At 43.8% G+C, this 27,034-nt stretch overlaps 1 protein-coding gene across 1 annotated transcript; it reads left to right on the top strand.

Moving 5' to 3' along the window:
• The first annotated feature begins 1,504 nt into the window (after positions 1-1,504).
• On the top strand, positions 1,505-27,034 carry LOC117367899 (meteorin-like protein). The gene is made up of 4 exons (XM_033960977.1): positions 1,505-1,614; positions 6,874-7,277; positions 15,894-15,953; positions 26,716-27,034. The coding sequence occupies exons 1-4, from the start codon at positions 1,505-1,507 to the stop codon at positions 27,030-27,032; spliced, it is 891 nt and encodes a 296-aa protein (XP_033816868.1). The 3' UTR covers positions 27,033-27,034.

Raw genomic sequence — 27,034 nt, 5'->3', positions numbered from 1 at the left:
CATCGAGGTCTGTCAGAGCCAGAAACTAATTACAAGCGGCACGGACCTCAGATTTTTAAGGACGTGCGGGTTTAGATCCGCGAGGTCCGTCAGGTCCGCATTTTACCCCTTCCCCTAATCATGTTATTCTCCACAAATTCTTTAACAGGTAGCCATATTTTGTCAAATTTTGATTTGTAACCTCTTTTTTCCATGACAACTGGCTCGAATTTCCCTATTAGACAGAATTCCACCAAAACCTAAATGATAATGAAGTTGAATCCTTCCAGACTCACACCCTATTCTAGAGCTATCCAAGGAAAGCCTCCAATCCACCCATGACTCTCCTATTTCGGTGCCCCCTTTTCTGACTCACATATAAAATTTAGGAGCAGATCCTGCCCCTACATTAAAGCAAGTAAATTTGAATTAAAACTAATTAGCATTAATAATTGCTTAAGATCCCAATTATTGGTGCTAATTGGCTTGTTATTTGATTAAATTGTACGTATGGTTTATTTATAATCCGCTTTTTACAAAGCGAAGTACACAACACGTACATTATAGTACTTTACAAACATAAAAATTGTCTGCTACGTTTTCAATATGTGGGTTTAAAAAAAAAAAGAACCCAGAATTCAGAGATGGTTATTTTTCCCTAATATAGGCCCCCTTTTATCAAGCTGCGTTTTTTGTTTTTTGTTTTTTTTTAATCGGAGACCGCTTTGGAGCATTTACCACAGTGGTCTGTGATTAAAAAAAGAGAGAGAGAAAAAAAACAACATAGCTTTATAAAAGAGGGCCATATTCTCTTTTGCCATGGCATTTTTGAAAATTCTACTTTATTAAATGGCTTTTAGTAGGATGGAACTTTCTAGTATGTTGTAAGAATTATTAAAGAAGGAAAACTCCCCCCCCCTAATCATATTCCATATGTTTCTGTACGTCATGCTACGTATCTAGTCCCCTGAGTCATCTGTATTTTGTTAATTTTAAATGCTTACATGTATTTTATATTGTACAGGGCCTAGAATTTTGATTAGGCGGTTTTATCAAATTTTTAAATAAACTTGGTATTATTTCACAAAAGCTCAGCAGAGTTGATTTATATTGGTTTCCCTACAGCTGTTTTACTGATTCTCTGCTCAGAATGAAATAGGATATGAAAATTCTCTACAGTCGAGAAATGGGGTCCCCACAGTAATTCGGTAAGAATCAATCTGTTTGAGGTTCATGAAATGTCTTGACTCATTCACAGGCTGCTCTCCTAAAGCTTCGGATTAGAGTGGGGAAGAATCATTCAGCCCATTTTCCCTCCAAATTCCGGCAGCCCCCCTCCCCGCCCCTCCCCTCCCCCAGTGACACGCTCTCTGTGTGCAGTCACTTGAAAGGAGAGCCGCGACTGTCCCCCGTCTCATCAGAGCAGAGGAAGCGAGAAGCCGCTCCATGCAGACCGTGTAAGGAAAGGCAGACGTGTGCCGGAGGGTCAGCTCTTCCTTCCTCCCCCGCAAGCTCCAAGATCCCGATGGCAGGAAACAAGAAGCCCCGGGGCAACCTGCTCTGGCCTCTGCTGCTGCTGATTCTGGGCAACCTAAACCCCAGATGTGCCGCCGACCATTGCAGCTGGAGAGGCAGGTAAGGGAATAAAAGTATTGAGGGGGGGAATCCTGTTCCTTTTTTTTTTTTTTGCATTATATTTGTTTCAGCCACTGCTCTGGAGGGTTTCATTGTAACATAAGAAAGGATGGCAGAAGAGGACCAAATTTGCCCATCCAATTCCCGTGTTCCATTTCCAGCTGGAAAGGCATTGGTGTACAGAAGATAAAAAAGTTTTGTTTCGTTTCGTTCCCTTGTTTCGTTTCAGTATATACTACTTTGCAATAGCAGGCACAAACGCCGTTTGCTGCAAACGACAGAAAGCAGAATGCCCTAAAATGAAGCTGATGGGAAGGAAAATGCACCTCCTCATACTCAGCCCATCACCCACTCCCAGTCCCTTAACGCCCCATGCTTCTAATCTGAACTTCAGTCTATGTCAGGAGTCTCAAAGTCCCTCTTGGAGGGCCGCAATCCAGTCGGGTTTTCAGGATCTCCCCAATGAATATGCAGGAGATCTATTTGCATGCACTGCTTTCATTGTATGCTAATAGATCTCATGCATATTCATTGGGGAAATCCTGAGAACCCGACTGGATTGCGACCCTCGAGAAGGGACTTTGACACCCCTGTTTTAGGGGACCGAAAGAAGATTTTATTGCACGGGGGCTTAGAGCAGGGGTGTCAAAGTCTCTCCTCGAGGGCCGCAATCCAATTGGGTTTTCAGGATTTCCCCAATGAATATGCATGAGATCTATTAGCATACAATTAAAGCAGTGCATGCAAATAGATCTCATGCATATTCATTGGGGAAATCCTGAAAACCAGACTGGATTGTGGCCCTCGAGGAGGCACTTTGACATCCCTGTACTAGGGTATATACCAAGGGTTGGCAACTCCGGTCCTCGAGGGCTGTAATCCAGTCGGGTTTTCAGGATTTCCCCAATGAATATGCATGAGATCTATTAGCATACAATGAAAGCAGTGCATGCAAATAGATCTCCTGCATATTCATTGGGGATATCCTGAAAACCTGACTGGATTGCGGCCCTCGAGGAAAGACTTTGAGACCCCTGGTCGATATGGTACATTTATGATCCTAGAGTTTGTCAGAGCTTCACTCAAAGGTTTTTTCCAAATCTGATCATTAGACAGGGAGCGATCTGCGAATTATACTCTTTGGGTATTAGTTTAGTTCGTTACATTAACAGCCCCTAAAAATAAATGTCATTTTCAAAACCACATCTAAGATATCTCATAGCAACTGTGTAAAATTCACTTTCAATATTATATGTTTGTTCAATCCTAAAACAAAGGGCTCCTTTTTTGAAGGTGCGCTAGCGGTTTTAGCACATGCTACATCAGGGGTGTCCAATGTCGGTCCTCGAGGGCCGCAATCCAGTCGGGTTTTTAGGATTTCCCCAATGAATATGCATGAGATCTATTTGCATGCACTGCTTTCAATGCATATTCATTGGGGAAATCCTGAAAACCCGACTGGATTGCGGCCCTCGAGGACCGACATTGGACACCCCTGTGTTACATTGCCCTGCACGCTACACACTAATCGCAGGGGTAGGGAACTCCGGTCCTCGAGAGCCGTATTCCAGTCGGGTTTTCAGGATTTCTTCAATGAATATGCATGAGGTCTATTTGCATGCAGTGCTTTCAATGCATATTCATTGGGGAAATCCTGAAAACCCGACTGGAATACGGCTCTTGAGGACTGGAGTTCCCTACCCCTGCGCTAATGCCTCCATAGAGCTGGCGTTAGTATTTTCCATGTAGCGCGCACAGAAAATGCTAGCGCACCTTCGTAAAAGAAGCCTAAAGTCTGGATGTGCTAAGTGGCTACTGCAGAGCCCAACACCAGGGTAAATCGGCTATCTCAGGGGCAGGGAACTCTGGTCCTCGAGAGCCGTATTCCAGTCGGGTTTTCAGGATTTCCCCAATGAATATGCATGAGATCTATTTGCTTGCACTGCTTTCAATGCATATTCATTGGGGAAATCCTGAAAACCCGACTGGAATACGGCTCTCGAGGACCAGAGTTCCCTGCCCCTGGGCTATCTTCTTGCCATACTATCATCAGAGGAAACAAGATCTGGATTTATCCAAAGTGTAGATATTCCTGAGGGTTATGTGACGCACCCTTCACCACCTGTGTATTTTTTATTTTTCGTTTGCATAGATCAGGGGTAGGCAATTCCAGTCCTCGAGAGCCGGAGCCAGGTCAGGTTTTCAGGATATCCACAATGAATATGTGTGAGATGGATTTGCATGCACTGCCTCCTTGAGATGCAAATCTATCTGAGGCATATTTATTGTGGAGATCCTGAAATCATGACATGGCTCCGGCTCTCGAGGACCGGAATTGCCTACCCCTGGCATAGATCATCCCTTGAGCCGTTTAATTTACAGCAACCAAGTTTTCAAAGCAGGTACACCTGTATAAAAGGTAGAGATTGGAATAACATCCTCCCTGAAAATGTGAATCTAGCCCAACGTTGAGAGAAAAAAAAAAAGCTGATATGAATTGCTGTGCAGTTCTTTTCTTAAAACTTTCTCTGCTAGAATATTTCTGTAGTAATCAAATAGACCTAACATAGCCCTCCCCCTTTTATCAAGCTGTATTAGAGGGTTTATAATCTAAAGCGCGTGAGGACAAAGGTGCGCCGACAACCCAGCGCAGACAACTGAGTGCAGGGCTTGATCGCGCTGAAAAAAAAACATATTTTAAAGGGCTCCGACGGGGGGTGTGTGTTGGTGGGGAAACCCCCCTCTCCCCACTTTACTTAATAGAGATTGTGCTGGCATTGTGGGGGGTTTGGGGGATTGTAACCCCTCTCATTATACTGGAAACTTAACTTTTTCCCCTTTTTTTAAGACAGCGTGAGGCAGCGTGATCCCTATTAAGTAGAGTAGGGGGGTTCCCTTATATTTATTTGTTAAATTAAGGTGCAGGGAGGGGGGATTTTATTATTACATGTTTTATATGATAATGGAATATATGGGAGGGAGGGTTGGGATAGGGATGGAGATAAGAATTTGTGAGATGTGTCAATGATTATTTCTAAGTGATGTATTTATTGTTTATGTGATTGAATATATTTTAACACTTAATGTAATCTTGAAAATGAATAAAGAATATTAAAAAAAAAAAAAGAAAAATATCTGGTCATTGTCCGTTGTCCATTTTTATATTGGACATTGTAAACCGCTTTGATACTTTGTGACCCAGTGGTGTAATAAATATGTGACGGCAGCCTAAAAAGCAAACAAGTTGCTAGAAATTATTAAAAGAGGGATGGTTAACAAGACTAAGAATGTTATAATGCTCCTGTATCACTCTATGGTGTGACCTCATCTGGAGTATTGCTTTCATTTCTGGTCTCCTTATCTCAAGAAAGATATAGTGGCACTAGAAAAGATTCAAAGAAGAGCGACCAAGATGGTGAGGGGGATGGAACTCCTCTCGTATGAGGAAAGACTAAAACGGTTAGGGCTCTTCAGCTTGGAAAAGAGACGGCTGAGGGGAGATAGGATTGAAGTCTACAAAACCCTGAGTGGAGTAGAACGGGTACAAGTGGATCGATTTTTCACTCTGTCAAAAACTGACAAAGACTAGGGGACACTCGATGAAGTTACAATTACAGGGCAATACTTTTAAAACCAATAGGAGGAATTTTTTTTTTTACTAAGAGAATAGTTAAGCTCTAGAACACATTGCCAGAGGATGTGGTAAGAGCGGATAGCATAGTTGGTTTTAAGAAAGGTTTGGACAAATTCCTGGAGGAAAAGTCCATATTCTGTTATTAAGATATGGGAGAAGCCTCTGGGTTTTGGCCAGGTACTAGTGACCTAGATTGGCTATCCCCTTTATCATCTTGGTCGCTCTTCTTCGAACCTTTTCTAGCGCCACTATATCTTTCTTGAGATAAGGAGACCAGACTATAATGCAGTACTCCAGATGAGGTTGCACCATGGAGCGATACAGGGGCATTATAACATTCTTAGTCTTGTTAACCATCCCTTTTTAAACAATTCCTAGCATCCTGTTTGCTTTTTTGGCCGCTGCTGCACATTGGGCGGAAGGTTTCGTCGTATTGTCTACGATGATACCCAAATCCTTTCCTTGGGCGCTAATCCTCAAGGTGGACCCTAGCATCCGGTAACTGTGATTCGGGTTATTCTTCCCAATGTGCATCACTTTGCATTTGTCCACATTAAATTTCATCTGCCACATGGACGCCCAGTCTTCCAATTTCCTAAGGTCTGCCTGCAATTTTTCACAATCTGCAAGCGTTATAACAACTTTGAACAGTATAATGTCATCTGCAAATTTAATCACCTCACTCGTTGTTCCAATTTCCAGATCATTTATAAATAAGTTAAAGAGCACCGGTCCCAGTACAGACCCTTAGGCACTCCACTGTTTACTCTCCTCCATTGAGAAAAATGACCATTTAACCCTACCCTCTGTTTTCTATCCGATAGCCAATTCCTAATCCACAACTGAACTTTGCCACCTATCCCATAATAGGGTATTGGATACATATGAGGAACCTTTCACCATAACGTCCCCTACAGAAATGCTTTGGAAACACATTCAATAAATGGGCCCAATATTCAATAAAATCTGAGCCCCTGAGTTCTTCCCCTATTTTCAGCCAACCAAAAGAGCCTAAGTTTACAGCTCAAAGTTCACCTGCATTTTGAAGCTTAAAAGTTACAGCCCCCGGATAAAGGATTGCTGTTCATTTGCCTAGATGTAGGGGTTTAATTTAGGCTCATCATGCTGACAGTCGGCAGGCCTGAATTTAGGCGCAGGTAACCCAGGCAACGGCCTAGGGCGCCAGTTTTTGAAGACATCAAATGCCTGGTCTAAAAAGGAGCCTGATTCTTCATGCTTCATATCATGGGCTGTGATCTCTGGGGAGGGGGGAGAGTAAACCTCCTGCCTATGGGCATTAACATCTTAAGTCCAGCCCTGAAAACTGGTACTAAACTCCTCCCACCATAAATCCACCCCCATTATTTAAGAGATTAGTGACATTTTAAGTAAAGATTTAGTACCTCAGCCATACTTAATTCTCAAAGAGGTCATTTTAGGAGCCTAAATTCTTTGAAAGCTGACCCCTGTGAATGCAAGCTATGAAGGATGGGCGAGATAATTTGATGCTCATAAAGAAACCCTTCCCACAAACCCATGCTGGATTCCAGATAAATTTAAAAAGTCTGTTCCTATGTGCCCAAGCCTGGGCCTGATGCCTCTTGTTTTTCTCTTTTGCCTTGCAGTGGTTTGAACGCCGAGCCTTGGTCACGCACAGTGGAGCAGGTGCGCCTGCGCTGCACCGAGGGCTCGCTGGAGTGGCTGTACCCAGCGCGTGCCCTGCGCGTGCTCCTCGAGCCCAACCTGGCTGCGGGCCCCACCACTGTGTGCATCAAGCCGGCGCGTGGTTTCAAGGGCGCGAACGTCTACCTGGAGCGCGCAGGCCGGCTGCAGTTGCTGGTGAACGAGGCCGATGAGGCTCACCTGCAGCTCGTGCATTGCTTCGGTTCTGAGCAGCCACAGCACGTCGCCCTCTTCCTGCAGGCCAGCCCACAGTTGGATCTCGGCCGCAGAATGGTTGCCTTCCAATATGAGCTGCTCAGTGGGCGGGTCGAGGCACAGAAACACCAGCAAATTGCCCTGGCAGAAGGTAAATACATGCATGCAGTATGCTCTAACCAACATACTTCCAGTTCCCCTGAGGGTAGGGTTACCAGATTTTACATATGTAAAATCCAGATCCCCTAAACCCGCCCCCCCCAGGCCCGCCAGTTCTGCCCCTCCCTGTCCCATTATGCCTATGCCATGCCCCACCCCCCTCAGCCTGCTCATCTTGGTCGGGAGGGCATCCACGCATGCGTATATGCCCTTCCCGATGCGATCTGCTTTTCAAAATCCGACCAAAGTGCCGGGTTTTGAAAAGCTGCCCAGACATGCCCTCTAAAAAGAGGACATGTCTGGGTAAATCCAGACTTCTGGTAACCCTAACCAAAGGTCCCATTTAAGGTAGGGAGATAGGTACTTTTCTTTACTGGATTATGTTAGCCATGGACTGGGTTCATTTGATAGGTAATATACTAGAAAAAATTCCACTATCACTTATTCAGAGAAGTGCACTCACTTTTTAGCTATAACGGGAAAAGGCCTCAGAAATGGAGCCTACGCACGGTCATAGACTGAATTGATCAAATTGAAAATAGCTGATTGAATAGCACAGTGTAGTAAATATTTGTTGGAATGCCCTGAATCTGGCCCTGACCCAGCGGTTTGTTTTTTTATAGATCCGCGAAACGCTGGCCGCATTGGCATATGTGGGAGGCGTCCGTATCACTGTGAAGCTAAGTTACAATTACAGCACTGTTTCAGTGAATATAGAGTTGTGCGTGGAAATTTATAAAAAAGAAAACCCATAAAAATGCTTTAGAACATAAGCTAAGTTTTAAACAATATAAAGTTAATAATTTATTATGATAGAATAAGATGTAAGCATTCTAGAAATAAAGTTAAAGAAACGGGTTTTTGTTGGCCGATGACTGGAGCAAGGAGCGTGACAGCTACGTTGATCAATTTGATCAATTCAGTCTATGACCGTGCGTAGGCTCCATTTCTGAGGCCTTTTCCCGTTATAGCTAAAAAGTGAGTGCACTTCTCTGAAGAAGTGATAGTGGAATTTTTTCTAGTATATTATTTCTGGAAACGTCAATCGCTCCTCCTAAACTTACTTGCTCCACTTCATCACTGACGCTGAAACCGTGGATTGAAGACAAAGTTTTATTTTATTTTTCTTTCCAGCTTATGATTTATCTTTAATCTTATCTATTGTTTTGCCTTTTGTCTTTGTTTTGTTCTATTTCTATCATTTAAATTTCTCCAGAATTCTACTGTTCAACGGCTCCCCCTTCTGCCTCTATTCCTTTCTCTCCTCTCTTCTACCTTCCAAAGTATTTAGATCAATGCTGTCTTGTTAAAATGTTTATTTTATTTTTATTTTTCCTCTAACTCTACTTTTCACTTCTCTATTACCCTCCAGGTACTTTAGTTAGATTGTGAGCCTTCGGGACAGTAAGGGAATTTTTCAAGTACCTTTCTTATTTCTAATCTTAATGTATATTTTCTGTAAACCGCTTAGAACCTAACGGATGTAGCGGTATATAAGAAATAAATTACATTACATTACATTACATTATTGGATCATATACTCCACTAGGGTTGGTTTATTTAGGCTTCATTTGATAGGTGCCAGTAACTCGGACTATTCGGGGCAAGGTCTCAGAAGCAACAGAGCATCTTTTTAGTTGGGGAAGACAACAAACAAACCTACCTCTGCTTCGATAGCCCTGGTTGAGGCTGCTTGGGGCACAAGGTTGGTTGGTGTTTGATCCCAGTGGTCCACTGCATCTGGAATGATGTTTCAAGGTGATGGTGAGCCTTATTGAGATTAGAGAATGATACGGGGGACACATTTTTCCACGTCCCTACAGGAACTCAATTTCCCCGTACTGTCCCCGTGAGTTTTCTCGCTGTCTCTGTCCCTGCCCCATTCCTGTAAGCTCTGCCTTAACTGCAGAAGCCTCAAACACATGATTTTAAAGTGTTTGAGGCTTGTGCAGATGAGGACAGAGCTTAGGCATTGGTGGAATGAGGCATTATGACATCACAATCTGAGCTCTAGAATGTTGCTACTTAGGATTTTAAAGTGTCTGAGGCTTGTGCAGATGAGGACGGAGCTTAGGCATTGGTGGAATGAGGCATTATGACATCACAATCTGAGCTCTAGAATGTTGCTACTTAGGATTTTAAAGTGTCTGAGGCTTGTGCAGATGAGGACGGAGCTTAGGCATTGGTGGAATGAGGCATTATGACATCACAATCTCAGCTCTAGAATGTTGCTACTTAGGATTTTAAAGTGTCTGAGGCTTGTGCAGATGAGGACGGAGCTTAGGCATTGGTGGAATGAGGCATTATGACATCACAATCTCAGCTCTAGAATGTTGCTACTTAGGATTTCAAAGTGTCTGAGGCTTGTGCAGATGAGGACAGAACTTGCAGGAATGGGGCAGGGACAGGAAAAGAACTCATCGGGATGGGACGGGAAAATGAGTTCCCGTGGGGACGAAGAAAAATTTGTCCCCATGTCATTCTCTAATTGAGATGCATCCTTCTTTTTAATGTTTCAAGGCCAACAGATAAGGTTTGTTCACACAAATGGGTGTCTGATAACTGAGACATACAGTATATGAATATCTTAAGAACATAAGAATTGCCGCTGCTGGGTCAGACCAGTAATCCATCGTGCCCAGCAGTCTGCTCTGGCCACGGCCCCCAGGTCAAAGACCAGTGCTCTAATTGAGCCCAGCCTCACTTGCGTACAATGTTATACAGATATCTTTATGTAGATAGCACAAATACCTACTGTTATTTTTATAGATGGAGAGGGAAGAGATAAGAGCCTTACATTCAGATTACAGTATGAATTGAGCCAAGTTTAGTGGTTGACGTGTTAATCCAGAATTTCATCTCACATGAATGTGCAAAAGGTCCATTAGAGATGAAAAATCAAAGTAGAAACCTAGAAACATGATGGCAGATAAAGGCCAAATGGCCCATCCAGTCGGTCCATCTGCAGAATCCACTATCTCCTCCTCTCCCTAAGAGATCCCATATACCTATCCTATGTTTCTTGAATTCAGACACAGTCTCTGTCTCTACCACCTCTTCCGGGAAACTGTTCCACGCATCTACTACCCTTTCTGTAAAAAAGTATTTCCTTACATTACTCCTGAGCCTATCACCTCTTAACTTCATCCTATGCCTTCTTATTCTGGAGCTTCCTTTCAAATGAAAGAGATACACCTCGTGGATTTACAGTACATATTGAGATCTTTATATCTATCTCCATACGCCTTATGTGAAGACCATGCGCCATTTTAGTAGCCTTCCTCTGGACCGGTTCTATCCTTTTTATATCTTTTTGAAGTTGTGGTTTCTAAATTAGGTCTTGCCAGAGTGTTATCCTTATCCCACTGGCCATACCTCTCCCTATGCACCCTAGCATCCTTCTAGCTTTCACCATTGCCTTTTCAACCTGTTTGGCCACCTTAAGATCATCACATACTATCACATCCAAGTCTCGCTCCTTTGTCATGCACAAAAGTTTTTCACCCCCTAAACAGTACTATTCCCTCAGGATTTTGCAGCCCAAATGCTTGCACTTGCATTTCTTAGCATTGAATCTTAGCTGCCAAATCTCAGACCATTCCTCAAGCTTCACTAGGTCCTTCCTCATGTTATCCACACCAGGCTGTCTATTCTATTGTAGATTTTAATATCATCCGCAAAGAGGCAAATCATACTTGACAGCCATTCAGTAATAGTACCTGATTGTAAAAAACCGCTTAGATAACCTTGATAGGCGGTATATAAAATCCTAATAAACTTGAAACTTACAAAAAATGTTAAAAAGAACAGGCCCAAGAACCTAACCTTAAGGCACATCACTGATAACATCTCTTTCCTCAGAGAGATCTCCATTGATCACTACCCTTTGTCACCTTCCATGCAACACTGATGTGAATGGTTTTGTTCTAAATCTAATATCTAAAGATTATGAATTTAGATCACACATTTTCAGTAGTAGGTCAAGGTGAGTTTCATTCAGGTATAGTAGGTAGTTTCCTGTGTCTACAGGGCCAATATAGGCAGTCAGGATCTCCCCTAGCACCCTCCAGGCTTCAACCATCCCTTTCATGAAATCCACTTTCTCTACATTAGCATAAACAAACCACCAGGACCCATGGCGGCGGCCAAAAAAGCAAATAGGATGCTAGGAATTATTAAAGAAAGGGATGGTTAACAAGACTGAGAATGTTATAATGCCCCTGTATCACTCCATGGTGCGACCTCATCTGGAGTATTGCATTCAATTCTGGTCTCCTTATCTCAAGAAAGATATAGTGGCACTAGAAAAGGTTCAAAGAAGAGCAACCGAGATGATAAAAGGGATGGAATTCCTCTCGTATGAGGAATTACTAAAAAGGTTAAGGCTCTTCAGCTTAGAAAAGAGACGACTGAGGGGAGATATGATTGAAGCCTACAAAATCTTGAGTGGAGCAGAACGGGTACAAGTGGATCGATTTTTCACTCCGTCAAAAATTATACAGACTAGGGGACACGCGATGAAGTTATAGGGAAATACTTTTTAAACCAATAGGGGGAAATGTTTTTTCACTCAGAGAATAGTTAAGCTCTGGAACGCGTTGCCAGAGGTTGTGGTAAGAGGAGATAGCGTAGCTGGTTTTAAGAAAGGTTTGGACAAGTTCCTGGAGGAAAATTCCATAGTCTGTTATTAAGAAAGACACAGGGAAAACCACTGCTTGCCCTATATTGGTAGCATGGAATATTGCTACACCTTGAGTTTTGGCCATATTGCTACACCTTGAGTAGTGGCCGTGAGAACAGGCTACTGGGCTTGATGGACCATTGGTCTGACCCAGTAAGGCTATTCTTATGTTCTTACCGTGCCTTTGACGATGGTCGCTAAACCGGCTCCAGTCAGTTTAGCGTGGCAGAATTTTAACGGCTGATTAACAGAATGGCTCACCGTGCTCTTTTCTGAGCTTCCTGGCAGACTCCGATTCTTCCATGCAAACGTATTACAATGAGGTCTTAAATTTTAAACTGGTAGCAAAATAGGTTCATTAATATTTAAAGGAGCACTCCGGGAATTCTGTACCATCGCTGGGTGATTCCCCAAGCTCAGCACCAGATTTTGATGACCAAAAATTACCAGCTGGTCCAGGGGTACCAGTATTGTGCAAAACACGTCTCAGGCATGTGTGTCTGGCTGTAGCTCATCATAAAAATTTTAAAAAAATACACCATTCACATAATTATAGTAGTTTTGGGGCAAAAAATGATCTCAAAAGCACGCTTCTCGAGCGTGTGTATTAAAGGCGTGTCTTATGCGCACCTATTGAAAGCAAACTCTTGCACCTCCCCTCCCTTCCCTCCCTCTTCATCCAATAGCACCGGCACGCCTAGGATTGACAAGTTTCAAGTTTATTATGTTATTTGATTAAACGCTTTTCAGGATACAAAGCGTTTTACAGAAAATAAAATTGGATTTCTTAAATCACAAATACATCGTAAATAAAATAATTACTTAAAATTAAAAAACAAACCGGGGTAACAAACCACATGAAACAGTAGGAAAGGAGGAAAAAAGAAAAAATACAATTAAAAAAAAAAGAAAAAAAATGTATTAATCAGATTAGGTTAGAACATAAGGAAGGTGTGAGGAAAAGAATTTGGGAACCAGAAAATCTAAAGAGAGGGGGTAGATAATCTGAATTTAATAAAAGATGATGAAATTCGGAATCAACCGGAAAATAAACTTTTAGTTAAAGGCTTCTTTAAAAAGAAGACACTTTAAGCTATTTTTAAATTTTTTCAAATCTTGTTCAAGTCGTAAATATAGAGGGAGTGAGTTCCAAATAGTTGGGGCTGTAACCGAGAAGATCAGGTCACGGCGAGTACCAATGATTTTTAAAGAGGGGACATATAGGGTAGCTTGTGAGGATGATCTGAGAACTCTTGACGGACTGTAAGGAATCAGGAGCCTATCTATAAATGCAGGAGTATTATTTCTTATTGTCTTAAAGACTAAAAGAGCTATTTTATATGTTATCCTATATGAAATTGGTAGCCAGTGAGCGTTTTGACATGACGACGTAGCGTTTGCTGGTAGTTCCCTGCCCCTCATATCTACCCCATGCCACCCATGTGATGCGTGCCTATGACGTGTGCGTATATTGTACTGTTCCCGGAATATGCGCACATGCACGCCTCTTACCATGGTCTGTTCTGCGTATGCGTCGACCTCTATCACCAGCGACTCATCTCATGTAAATTTGGTGACCCTCCGCACGTGCGGTTTTTCAAGAATGACTCATCCTTTTGAGATCGTTACATTTAAGTGCCACGATATAGCGGCCTGTCGGATTGTACTGCCGATATTAGAGAATCCAGCCCCCAGTTCTGTGGATTAAAGTGGTCATAGCGTTTTTTTCCGGCAACATCAAATATAAACAAAACCTTTATGACTGAAATAATTCTGAGAGAGGACAGAGGGGGAAAAAATGACTTCCCCAGGCTGTTTCTGAGGTCGGACCCTTAAATCCCCCCCGGCCCAGTGCACGGAGGGCAAGGGATCCCCCTTCTCTCCAAGCACTGCAGTTTGCCATCACCTGACCCACTGAAGTAATTGGCGCGTAAACCTAATTTACTGCTGCTCTATCTACCAGACTAATGCTCGAAGTTGCCAACTTTCTAGAAATTGTGTGCGTTCTTCAAACTATGATTGAACCCATGTCATTCATAAACTGTAACTTTCTGTGTGTCGAATTAGGTATAATTTGTACTGGAAACCTTGCATCGTAAGGACAACCATAACAAATTGTAACCAGTAAACTGTATATTATCATTAGCCCCTAGCATGTATCAAATTAGGATAAAAACTTGTATTGTAAACTTGTACAGAAATTATATACAGTGGTACCTTGGTTTACAACAGCATTCTCGTAATCCAAAGCACCCGTATATCAAAGCTAATTTCAAGTTTCAAGTTTTATTAATTTTGATATACCAACCATCAAGTTAATATCTGGCCGGTTAACAATATATTTAAAAGAAAGAGAAAATAAAAAAAAAAAGTATTGTGTATATACAAATAACATTACCAGACGAACTAGACAGTGAGGATAGAAGGGAAGGGAGGGTGAAGTTACATATTTGAGAAGAAAAATGAAGATAGTTGGGGTTAGGATAAAACATAATGGAAAGGGACGCTTTAACGAAAGCGGTTAATATTGATAAATAGTATAAAAAAAAAAAAATAAGAATGATGGCTCTACGTGTAAGCGAAAGCATCACGAAATAAAAAAGTTTTTAAATCTGTCTTAAATTTGTCGAGTCGTGATTCGTCGCGGAGTTGCTGTGGCAGGGAATTCCAGAGGGTAGGGGCAGTTACTGCGAAATTTACTTTACGTGTATTGTAGAAGTCTTTGATGGAGGGGATAAAAAGAAGTTTTTGATCAGTTGATCTCAGTGTGCGTGAGGAACAGTAGGGAATGAGAAGTTTGTCAAGGAATGAGGGCAGATGAGAAAGTTTTATTTTAAAGGATAGTAAGATAATTTTAAAGGTGATGCGGTGAGTAATAGGGAGCCAGTGTGCTTCTTTTAAAAGAGGGGTGATATGGTCGTATCTGCCTACTTTATGGATAAGTTTTATTGCAGAATTTTGTATTAGTTGTAAACGACAAATTTCTTTTTGAGGGAGGCCATTTAGAAGAGAGTTACAGTAATCGAGATGAGAAATTACTAATGAATGTGATTGAGTTAGTTTCAAGGATAGAAGTTAGAGATTGGATGATGCGTAACTTGTAGAAACAAGTTTTAACCACTGAACTTATATGATCATGAAAGGTAAGATCCCTGTCAATGATTACACCTAAAAGTTTTATCTTAGTGTCCATTTGGATTGGTGTAGATTTAATAGAGATATTGTCCAATAAAATTTCTGTGGATTTCCCTTTAGGCAATAATGGAAACTCAGACGATTCATTCCACATCCCAAAAGGTTTGCTATAAGGAACTGGGAGGAAGTGGTGAGGGGTAGCCCAAGGGTGGGTACCTGCCTGGATGATACCCAGGTGCAGCAGCCCCTTCAGCTGGGTGACTTCCTTCAGAAGTTTGTAGGTGGCCAGGCACTGGCAACCCTCGAGGTCCCCGAAGAGCTGCAGGCAGCGCCGCATGTTACTGCCCTCCTGATGCCTCTGCCGTCCGCCAGCCTCCCTTTACACACCACCGCGAGCCCACGCAGCCGGTCCGGGCGTTTGAAGAGCGGGCTGCTATACAGTATTTAAGACGAGCGCCATCCCGATAAACGATCACATACGTGCGCATTGCGTATAAACACGCACGGCGTCGATGAGCGCTTCGTCGTCAACATTGTGCGTGCTTGCGCGCGTATGCGCTCATATATCGGGACAGTGCTCATCTTGCGAGTTAAAGTTTGCTGGAGTGTTTTGCTTGCCTTGCAAAACACTTGCAGACCGCGTTACTCGCAAACTGAGGTTTGACTGTATGTTAAACCTGTAACCCGTTCTGGGCTCTTTGGGGACATCAGGCTAGAAAACTAATTAAATTAATTGAATTAAATAGTGTAATGAATCCATGTTCTGTAACGCCCTGCCTTTTCTTTCCGCAGCTATGTGCCAACCGTGCGACAATACACAGCTTTTAATGGCTATTTGTAGCAGTGACTTTGGTAAGTTGGAGAAGAATTTCCCGGTACTGCTTTTCGTTATGCTCTCGTACGTGTCTGTGTTTATTATAACGAGAAAACTAACAAAAAAAACGTCATAGGCTTAGACTGGTATGTTAAAATTGTAATATTACAGTATTCTCAATAATATCTATATTAGTGCAACTGGTGCAATCACAACGCAGAAGAACGTTGCAGTGGAGACAAAGAACTGTTAGAGAAACAGATGCAAACTCATACGAAAACAAGAAGTGCCATCATCCGATAGTATGTGTTATAATCAAATGATTACACTGATTGATTGATTTCAAATATTTATATCCTGCAAATCCAACAATGCTAAGTGGGTTCCAAAAGTACATATAATCAAAAAAACCAAAATAAAGCACGACAAAAATCACAAAAAATACAAAATTTATATAACAAAAGCTACAAAAACAACAAATTAAAAAACATCATAAGACCTAGATAATAATAATAAAAAAAAGCAGATCATACATCTAAAAAACAATTAAACCCACCTCAGGCAAATTTATAAGCTCATAAATCGACATGCAAATAAGAGACTGTTTTCGCACCTTTCCTGAACTGCCGTAACTCCAAAGGAAGAGGATCCCAACAAACTGGACCCTGTGGTGCGAATGCACAGAATAAGGACTGTTAAAGCCCTGTCAGTGCCGTGACATACCGGCAGCCCTTTTATATAATACGAGGGTCATTTCATAAATAATGCACACTATTTTTAATTTTTTTTTTTTAATTTACATGTTTTGGGGGTTTTTTTTCAAGTATTTCTTTACAATCCTTCAATATAATCTCCCTGCTTTGCAATGACCGAATCCCAACGGCTGGGAAGCTTCATTATTCCATCCAAGACGCCATTTTTGTTCAGTTGCCGAATGGCTTGGGTATCGGCAGAAGAAAGCTCTTCCAGAGATGCAAAACGATGTCCACGCATAGGTTGTTTCAACTTTGGGAAAAGGTTGAAGTCTAGTGGACTCATGTCTGGACTGTAGGGAGCATGAGGTAACACCTCACAGCCGTATTCGTGTCGTTTTTCAATGACATTCCCTATGTGCGGGCGAGCGTTGTCGTGAAGAATGAGTGGCTCACCAAGAGCAACTGAGGTCGGGTGTTCTGCATTTTTCTGCACATTTTTTGAAAAAAATCACAATAATACACTGCTGTGACACTTCTTCCACATGGAACTTTGTCTATGATGATGATGCCTTCATGATCATAAGCAAAAATCATTTGTCTTTTGATTGAGCTCATCGAAATTTTTTTGGTTGTGGAGAAGATGGCGCTCTCCACTCGTCATTGAAAAACTACACGAATACGGCTGGGAGGTGTTACCTCATGCTCCAGAAATGAGTCCACCAGACTTTGACCTTTTCCAAAGTTGAAACAACCTATGCTTGGACATCATTTTGCATCCCTGGAAGAGCTTTCTTCTGCCGGTACCTGAGCCATTCGGCAACTGAACAAAAACAGTGTCTTGGATGGAATAATGAAGCTTCCCGGACGTTGAGACTCGGTCATTGCAAAGCAGGGAGACTATATTGAAGGATTGTAAAGAAATACTTGAAAAAAAAAAAATAAAACATGTAAATTAAAAAAAAAAAAAAATAGTGTGCATTATTTATGAAATGATCCTCATATATAGAAACATTTTTAAAATGAGTTATATAACCACTAAGGGCCCGATTCACTAAACTTACTGATGGGATCGCTGTTGGCCAATTCTCTGGCCGATTTTTGCCGAGCAACCAATACACAACCGAGTTTACACGTAAAATGATCTGATCGGACGCATGCCCTACAGCGATCGAAATGCATGCGCACAGTATTCTTTTTGGTTCTTGATGCAATGTATGCCTGCGCTTGTACTTCGCCTTTTACTACGCAGTGTGTGGGTGTGGTTCATTTGCGCACATCATTGGCACGCGTCGAATGTGTCGGCCACAAGGCATTGTTGTCATAAAAAACGTGATGTAAAGAATACTAGAAGAGAGATTTTCTCTTGTCTTGGGAGTTTTTGGTGGTAGCTGTGGACGGAGCCAGAATTCGTTGGAGCTGTTGGACGGAGTTTGTAAAAGGTTTGGAAGGAGCAATCGTGAACTGTTGGACGGCGCACATGATACAGCATATAACACACGAATGAGTTCTTGTGTATATCTATAGTTATTTTTAATAGTTGTTTTATGTAGGATTGTAACCCTGATACCGATATTTTGGGCAGAAGAGTTGGCAAGCAGTGAGCAGCCAGTCCTCAGCAGTCGCTCTTTTTCGGATTGGCATACCCGATCGGTATTTCTTCTTCTGGTTTGTGATTCGATCGCTGCCTACTTTTGCATGGCATTTCATTACTAATCCCCTCGTTAGCATGCTAGGATCGGTGAGCGCTCGGAGATACGCATCGGACAGCAGTTTTGTGAATCGGGTCGGGAAACACGAGCGATCGCAAAACCAGTCAAACCGGTTTAGCGACAATCGGTACAGGATCGATAAGTTTAGTGAATCTGGCCCTCAAATAGAGAGGCCCTGAAACCATACAGGATAACGGCATAACAAAGATTCTTATATACCGCAGCTACCGCACGGTTCAGTGCAGTTAACAAACCAAGAAATACTAATCGATCATAATATGACCAAATCAATTAATCAAAATATTTGCCGAACACATATGTTTTTTTAACAACTTTCTGAAGGCCATGTAAAAAGTAGAAAGTGATCTGTGCGCGCTAACTTGCTTATCCCACGTAACCGCCTGGTAAGGAAAAATTTTTTTACCAAAGAATCGTCTATAAACAAATCCCTTTACTAAAGGAAAGTCAAAGAATCATACTTAACATAGATGTTTTCTGTTTGCAAATTTGAAGTGGTCAAGAAGATAACTAGGTAAAAGTCCATTCAAGGCTTTAAAACAAATGCAACCTAACTTGAAAATTACTCTAGCTTCCATTGTCAGCCAATGAAGTCTATGCTAATACTGGGGGAGGGTGTGGTGCAGTGGTTAAAGCTACAGCCTCAGCACCCTGAGGTTGTGGGTTCAAAGCCACACTGCTCCTTGTGACCCTGGGCAAGTTACTTAATCCCCCCATTGCCCCAGGTATGATAGATAGATTGTGAACCCACCGGGACAGAGAGGGAAAACTTCTTGAATACCTGAATAAATGCATGTAAACCGAGCTCCTCTGGGAGAACGGTATAGAAAATTGAATAAAAAAAATAAAAATACTGCGATACGCGATGGCTCCCGTGATATCTTTTACAGTGTATTTATTTTTGCACGTGCACATTAAGGAAAAGGTGGTGCAAATCCTGGCTGCTGGGTCTTTGTCCAAAGTTTTTTTCACCTGGAAAAAGGGGAACGCACATGCTTCACTTTGATTTTGTAACATTTCGTGCTCCCACACGGTCTCTGAAATTACTCACACGCGATCAGACTGGGGTGCGCGGCCGCAGGCGAGCGCCGTGGGCTGCTCCTGGGCCTTGATTTTCACTAATTAAGGCAAGTCAGGCCATTGTTTTCCTTGATGAAGTTATCAGTTCCCATGCTATAATCCCCACTTCTCACAGCCCAATGCAGCAGAGACTGACAGATGTGGAGGCCTTGGGCCCACAATGGGGGGCATTTAAGACTTACATCAGCAACAGACCAGAAGAAATGGCCCTTTGAACTGACTCTATTTATGGCCTGACTTCTTTGCCCTAAACTCACAAATCGCTATCATCAACTTTTTTGATTAGGGAAAATAGCTGCTAATGAAAGTGTAAATGACACATGATGTGAATAGATGCTTTATGGTTATTCAGGGGGCGGGGGGGGGGGGGGGGGGGGTCTTCAGTCACTCGGCCGTGGGCAGCTTAGGACCAGTTCTGGGCTGCAGGAACAAGAGCATTATAGCTTGTCAATAGACTTGACTGCATCTGATTAAAGATGACTGGACAAAAAGGGGGACAAGAGAACCAGAGAAGGGACATCTGTTATGCTAAGCGCTGGCATCACTTGGAAATTAAATTAGCTTAAGCAGTTCCAGGATTTATTTATTTTTTCCAGAAATAGGCTCTTGGTTAATTTACTTTAATGGGATAATTACCTGAAAGAAGAAAGTCAAGTGGCAGAGAGTTTGCAAAGTTTCAAATAAAAATGACAAACCTTCTTTTGTGCAGAGAGTGAGCTGTGCGGTTAATTTCATTACAGTGGGACGGTGAGCAAGTACTGGCCCGGAGACCTTTCAGCCTGCAATGGGAAAGCAAAGGCATGCAAACCACATAACTTGATTAGGAGTCAGCCAAATTATGTGATGTAATCTTGCATTCCTTTGGCATCTGCTCTATTGTGTCATTTGCCGACGTTCAGCCGAGAGGCATCACTAATGGATTCTAAAAAGAAAAACAAAACCCTCAACCTTTTACTACGCTAAAACCTTCAAATTACCGTGTTTCACCATAAAGGTTTGGGGGATTTTAACAGAATGTTAGGCATGATAAAGAAAGGAATCACGAGTAGATCGGAGAAAGTCATAATGCCGCTTTATAGGGCAATGGTCAGACCACACTTGGAATACTGTGTCCAGCATTGGTCTCCCAACCTAAAGAAGGATATAAAACTGCTGGAGAGGGTGCAGAGAAGAGCAACGAAGCTAATAAGAGGTATGGAGAGCTTGGAATATGAGGAACGACTCAAGAAACTGGGACTGTTCTCCCTTGAGAAGAGGAGGCTGCGAGGGGACATGATCGAGACGTTCAAAATACTGAAAGGCATCGATAAAATAGAGCAGGAAAATAAATTATTTACATTGTCCAACGTGACACGGACAAGAGGACATGGCTTGAAGCTAAGGGGGGACAAGACCAGGACAAATGTCAGGAAGTTCTGCTTCACGCAGCGAGTGGTAGACGCCTGGAATGCTCTCCCAGAGGAGCGTTATTAAGGAATCCACTGTGCTAGGATTCAAAGGGAAATTAAATGCACATCTCCTTACGAGAGGCATAGATGGATATGGGTACACCTGGCTGGGCCTTCGCGTGTGCGGATCACCGGACTCGATGGACCATGGGTCTGATCCGGAGATGGCAGTTCTTATGTTCTTATGACCAAGTGGCGTTAATACAGGGCCGCTTTGAGAAAGTCGCGGCAGCGAGTCCCAGCATTGCAAATGCGATGCAGCCCATAGAAACATAGAAACATAGAAGATGACGGCAGAAAAGGGCTACAGCCCATCAAGTCTGCCCACTCTGCTTACCCACCCCCTGTCTATGCCCTAATGACCCTCGTAGGGATCCCACATGGGTATCCCATTTATTCTTAAAGTCTGGCACGCTGTCTGCCTCGATCACCTGCACTGGAAGCTTGTTCCAATGATCAACCACTCTCTCTGTGAAGAAATACTTTCTGGTGTCTGCAGCAGCCACTCTCTCCTCCTCTCCCTATTGGCTAAGGCTCTTAACATTTGCATCTCCTCTTCCTATAGGCTAAGGCTCTTTGCACCTGCATTGTGATGTCATAGAACTTTCTGATTATAGAAACATAGAAACATGATGGCAGATAAAGGCCAAATGACCCATCATAGAAACATAGAAGATGACGGCAGAAAAGGGCTACAGCCCATCAAGTCTCCCCACTCTGCTTACCCACCCCCTGTCTATGCCCTAATGACCCAATTTCCTTATCTTGACCCTCGTAGGGATCCCACATGGGTATCCCATTTATTCTTAAAGTCTGGCACGCTGTCTGCCTCGATCACCTGTACTGGAAGCTTGTTCCAATGATCAACCACTCTCTCTGTGAAGAAATACTTTCTGGTGTCGCCATGAAATTTTCCGCCCCTGAGTTTGAGTGGGTGCCCTCTTGTGGCCGAGGGTCCCTTGAGAAAGAAAATATCATCTTCCACTTCAACACGTCCCGTGAGGTACTTAAATGTTTCGATCATGTCTCCCCTCTCCCTACGTTCCTCGAGAGTGTAGAGCTGCAATTTGTTCAGTCTCTCTTCGTACGAGAGACCCATAGGAACTGAACGGATTGTGTCACATGTGCTGTGCAAGAATCATTTACTTTTTAAAAATTATTATTTTACTAAGCTGCAGTAAGCACTAACGTGGTTAAAGTCCGCTACCGCAAGGCACACGCAGGCATCCCGCAGTAGTTTTCTATTCAGCTCATACTCCCCATGTGTTAAAAATAGAAAAATTAATCCCAAAAACTGTCATTATAAAAAGTTTTTTTGACCGATCCTTGGCCTGTCAAGCAGGTAAAGTTCATGCATGGTTATTTTTTATTTAATTTTCTATACCATTCTCCCCAGGGGGGCTCAGAACGGTTTACATGCATTTATTCAGGTCCTCAAGCATTTTTCCAGTCTGTTCCGGCGGGTTCACAATCTATCTAAGTACCTGGGGCAATGGGGGGGATTAAGTGACTTGCCAAGGTTCACAAGGAGCAGTATGGGTTTGAACCTACAACTTCAGGGTGCTGAGGCTGTAGCTTTAACCACTGCACCACTCTAGAAATCAAAATGTAGTAAAAAGTGAGCCAAGTAAAGGACAATCCAGCCATTGTGACATCACTGATGAGGTGAGCTCTCAGGCATTGGTGGAATGAGGCATTATGACACCAAACTAAGCAATGCAATGGGCAAAAGCACAACAGACATAAATTCTGACAACACATCCTGACAACACATCCTGGTCCTGTAACCAGGAAGTGATGTCAAAAGGGAGCCAAAGCTGGCGCCAACAGCAGGTGGAAGACGCTGTTCGCACCAGCGAATGTTTCAAGAGGTAAGCGGGGGACATAGAGAAGGAGAGGTACCGGCGGTCTGCCCCCTCCCTATGCTTCTGGGTGGGTGCACCAGGCTCATTTCATAGCTATATCCCTCTTTGTACATGATTAAGGTGACCATAAGTCCCGTTTTGAACGGGACAGTCCCTTTTTCAGTTCCCCTGTCCCGTTGTCCCCACTCACAGCTTCGGGACGCCAAAATGTCCCGTTTTCAGAGAGGGCGAACCCAAAGCTGAGTGGGGACAACGGAACAGGGGATCGCAGTCTGGATTCGGCAGTGGCAGCATCATTGCTCGGGCCCCGCTGACCCTCCTATCCCTCCCGACCCACCCAGCGAGATGACAACCTCCCTCCAGTAGCGTTGGCAGCTAAACAGGCTGCTTCGTGGCTTTCTCCTGCCGGTAAAGCATCACTGATGACGTCATCGGTGATGCGGCAGAGAGACTTACTGGCAAGAGAAAGCCGCGAAGCAGCCTATTTAGCTTGCTGCGGCTGCAGACGCTACTGGAGGGAGGTTGTCATCTTGCTGGGAGGGTCGGGAGGGAGAGATAGGAGGGTCAGCGGGGGTTCGGCTGGGAGGGGGGAGAAGCGGTCTGCCTCGGTGCTCCAAGGCCTGGCGCCATTACCTTCTTCGGGCAGCAGCAGCGTTTACAATTTGCTGCTGTTGCCAGCTTCAGGCCTTCCTCTCTGCCGGGTCCTGCCTACTTCTTGTTTTCATGAAGACAGGACCCGACAGAGAGCAAGGCCTGAAGCCGGCAACAGCAGTGAAATGTAAATGCTGCTGCTGCCCGATGAAGTTCAAGACACCAGGCCTTGAGTGACAAGGAGAAAAGGGAGCAGAGGGGGAGAAAATTGGGGAGAGTGTTGAAGGAAGATGAGGGAGGGAATGAAAGGAGATGCCAGAGCAGGGGGGAAGGAGAGGAGACAGATACCAGTCCTGGGAGGAGGAAAAGAGGAAGGAGACAGATACTAGATCTGAGGGGGGAAAAAGGAGGAGAGAGATATGCTAAAATCTGCTGAGAGGGAGGAAGGAAAGAAGGAGAGAAAGAGGCAGAGAAAGGGGGGGTTGTTAGCACATTAGAAAGACTACAGAGAAAAAGGCTTGGACAAAAGTGGAAATACAAGAGGCAGATGCAAGACTATACCTGGACTTCAGCAAAGCATTCGATAGCGTACCACACCGCAGGTTGCTGAGCAAGATGAGTTCTATAGGATTGGGCGACACATTGACGAAATGGATTGGGAACTGGCTTGAGGGTAGGCTTCAGAGGGTAGTGGTGAATGGCACCCCCTCCAAAATGACGGAGGTGATCAGTGGAGTGCCACAGGGCTCTGTCCTGGGCCCGATCCTGTTCAACATCTACATAAGAGACTTGGCAGAAGGGCTCCGAGGTAAAATAACATTATTCGCTGATGACGCCAAACTAAGCAATGTAGTGGCCAAGAGTACAACAGACAAAAATTCAATGCCCGACAACATGATGCACGACTGGAGCGCTGGTCTAGGTCCTGGCAACTCAGCTTCAATGCCAAAAAATGCAAAGTCATGCACCTGGGCAGCCAAAATCCATGCAAGACTTACACCCTAAATGGCGAGATCCTAACAAGAACTGAAGCAGAACGTGACCTAGGGGTGATCGTCAGTGAGGACATGAAGGCTGCCAATCAAGTGGAGCAAGCTTCCTCCAAAGCAAGGCAAATCATAGGTTGCATACGCAGGAGTTTCGTCAGCCGTAAGCCTGAAGTCATTATGCCATTGTATAGATCCATGGTGAGACCACAACTGGAGTACTGTGTGCAATTTTGGAGGCCGCATTACCGAAAAGATGTGCTGAGACTAGAGTCGGTCCAGAGAATGGCCACCCGGATGATCGCGGGTCTCAAGGATCTCCTGTATGAGGAAAGGCTGGATAAGTTACAGCTCTACTCACTCGAGGAACGTAGAGAGAGAGGAGACATGATCGAGACGTTCAAGTATCTCAAGGGTCGCATCGAAGTGGAAGAAGATATCTTCCTTCTCAAGGGTCCCACGGCAACCAGGGGGCACCCGTGGAAAATCAGGGGAGGGAAACTGCACAGTGACACCAGGAAATTATTTTTCACTGAAACAGTGGTTGATCGCTGGAATAATCTTCCACTTCAGGTCACTGAGGCCAGCAGCATGCCTGATTTTAAGGCCAAATGGGATAGACACATGGGATCTATTCACTGAGTTAGGTGGGGAAGGGTCATTGCGGTGGGCAGACTAGATGGGCCGTGGCCCTTATCTGCCGTCTATTTCTATGTTTCTATGTTTCTATGACTATGGGAGGTTCAAACAGAGGGGTAGATAGAGGGAGACCTGGAACAAAGGTAGAAAGGAGAACTGACACTGAATCTGGGGAGGGTAACAGAGGGAAAAGAGAGAGAGAGAGCTGGACCCACAGGGGATGGGGCTGGATTCTGAAAGAAATGTTGAATGCAAAAGTCAGAAGGAAGTGCAACCAGAGACTCATGAAATCACCAGACAACAAAGGTAGGAAAAATGATTTTATTATCAATTCAGTGATCAAAATGTGTCTGTTTTGAGAATTTATATCTGCTGTCTATATTTTGCACTATATTTGTCTATTTTTCTATGGTTACTGAGGTGACATTGCATATTTTAAAGTAATCTGCCTTGACATCTTTGAAAAAATCCTGAAACTCGTAAATGTTAATTAAAATTTTCTCAGAGTACAGTGTGCTTTGTGGGTTTTTTTAAATATATTTTATGTTTACCATTATGAATTAATAAGGTATTGTGTGTACATGAAAATGAATGGAAGAAATTGTGGGTGGGGCTAGGGTGGGAATAGGGCGGGATTGGGGGCGGGACTGAATATTAATAGACTAGTCATTAAGCCCGTTACATTAACGTGCGCTAGAATATATGTCTGTCTATCTTTCTGTCTCTCTCCCTCCCACTGTCTCTCTCTCTCCCTGGCCCCCTTTCTCTGTCTTTCTGTCCCTCTCCCTGCCCCTGTGTCTTTCCTCCTTTCTTTCTGTCTCCCTCCCTCCTGCTGTCTGTCTGTCATTCTTTCCCTGCATTTCCCTGTGCAGCTACAATAGCATTTCCCTTCCCCTCCACTTCCCTATGCAGCAGCAGCAGGTATTTCCCTTCCCCTCCAGATCCCTGTGCAGCAGTAGCAGCATTTTCCCCCACCCCCCTTCCCTACTCTTACCACGATGTGGCCTGCTCCTTTTGGACCCTCCCCCTTCCCTCCCGCGGTCTAGCCTGTTTCAAGGGCCCCCCCCTTCCCTTATCGTGTTTCCCGCAGGCAGGCCCAGCTTCTCCCTGCACGTTACCTTTTTTTTTTTTTCATTCTGTTTCCCTCCCTCGCCTGGCTGCCTGCCTGGTCCCATTGAGCGGCTCGCGGCTGGAGTCTCTTTTTGTCAGCGCTTCCCTGCCCGGCCTGCGGTCTGGCCTGCTCCGGGAAAGTGTTGCAGCGGCTCCTCTCGATGCCCGCCAGCGTCAGAAGCCTTCTCCGACGCTGGTGTGGCTCAAGAGAGGAGCCGACACCGAGATCTGGAGAGCATGGAGTCCAACGCTGGCGGCCAGTCCTTTGTAGGTAGGTGCTGGGAAGCAGTAAGGCTGGGGACTCGCGCATGCGCACTCCTGCGGCCACGGACCAACATCTCACAGATCAGAGATCATGGAAGCACGCCGATTTGAGAGCGCATGCGTGGCTAGGGTTTTATATTAATAGATGTCCCGTTTTGATGAAAAAAAATAAATGGTCACATTATACATGATAAAACATGAATTGGGGGGGGGGGTTTCTTTACTGCTTATTTTCTTTTCATAGCGACATGCAGTTGAGATGGAATATGTCATGGATACTTCCTGTATTTTTGGCAAAGGCCCATCCCTAAAATTAGTGATACTTGGGTTTCTGTTAGCTGCAGATTTTTACTGTTTGCAAGCTAACTCTGTACGTCCTGTTTCCTTATGTCTAGTGGTGAGAGGGTCTATCAAAAGTGTCACTCACGACTCCGAACATCAAATGTCTCAAGTGGAAGTCAGCGCAAAGCAGGTTTACAGGCAGAAGAACAGGGTTTTTCAGCAGGATGAAGTAAGCCTCGAGTGGACAGGACCCATTAAAACCCTGCTGCAGTGTAGAGTGAAGAAAGGGGACGGAGATTTTCTCTTCACCGGCAATGAACATTTTGGAGACGTCTGGCTAGGATGCGCGCCTAGATTCAAGGACTTCACAGCTATCTACCAAGCAGCCAGGGAGCAAGGAACAAACCCCTGTGAGTTTCAGTTGAACTGACA

Source organism: Geotrypetes seraphini, chromosome 10 (assembly GCF_902459505.1).
Source record: "Geotrypetes seraphini chromosome 10, aGeoSer1.1, whole genome shotgun sequence".
Lineage (NCBI taxonomy): Eukaryota > Metazoa > Chordata > Amphibia > Gymnophiona > Dermophiidae > Geotrypetes > Geotrypetes seraphini.
The sequence above is the reverse complement of the archived record's forward strand: the minus strand, read 5'-3'. Positions and strand labels throughout refer to the sequence as shown.

Bases quoted from the DNA above. Each gene is read 5' to 3' on its own strand.
- LOC117367899 (XM_033960977.1), top strand. From the start codon at position 1,505: ATGGCAGGAAACAAGAAGCCCCGGGGCAACCTGCTCTGGCCTCTGCTG. The intron at 1,615-6,873 runs GTAAGGGAATAA...TTTGCCTTGCAG, and splicing joins CATTGCAGCTGGAGAGGCAG to TGGTTTGAACGCCGAGCCTT. The intron at 15,954-26,715 runs GTAAGTTGGAGA...CCTTATGTCTAG, and splicing joins TATTTGTAGCAGTGACTTTG to TGGTGAGAGGGTCTATCAAA.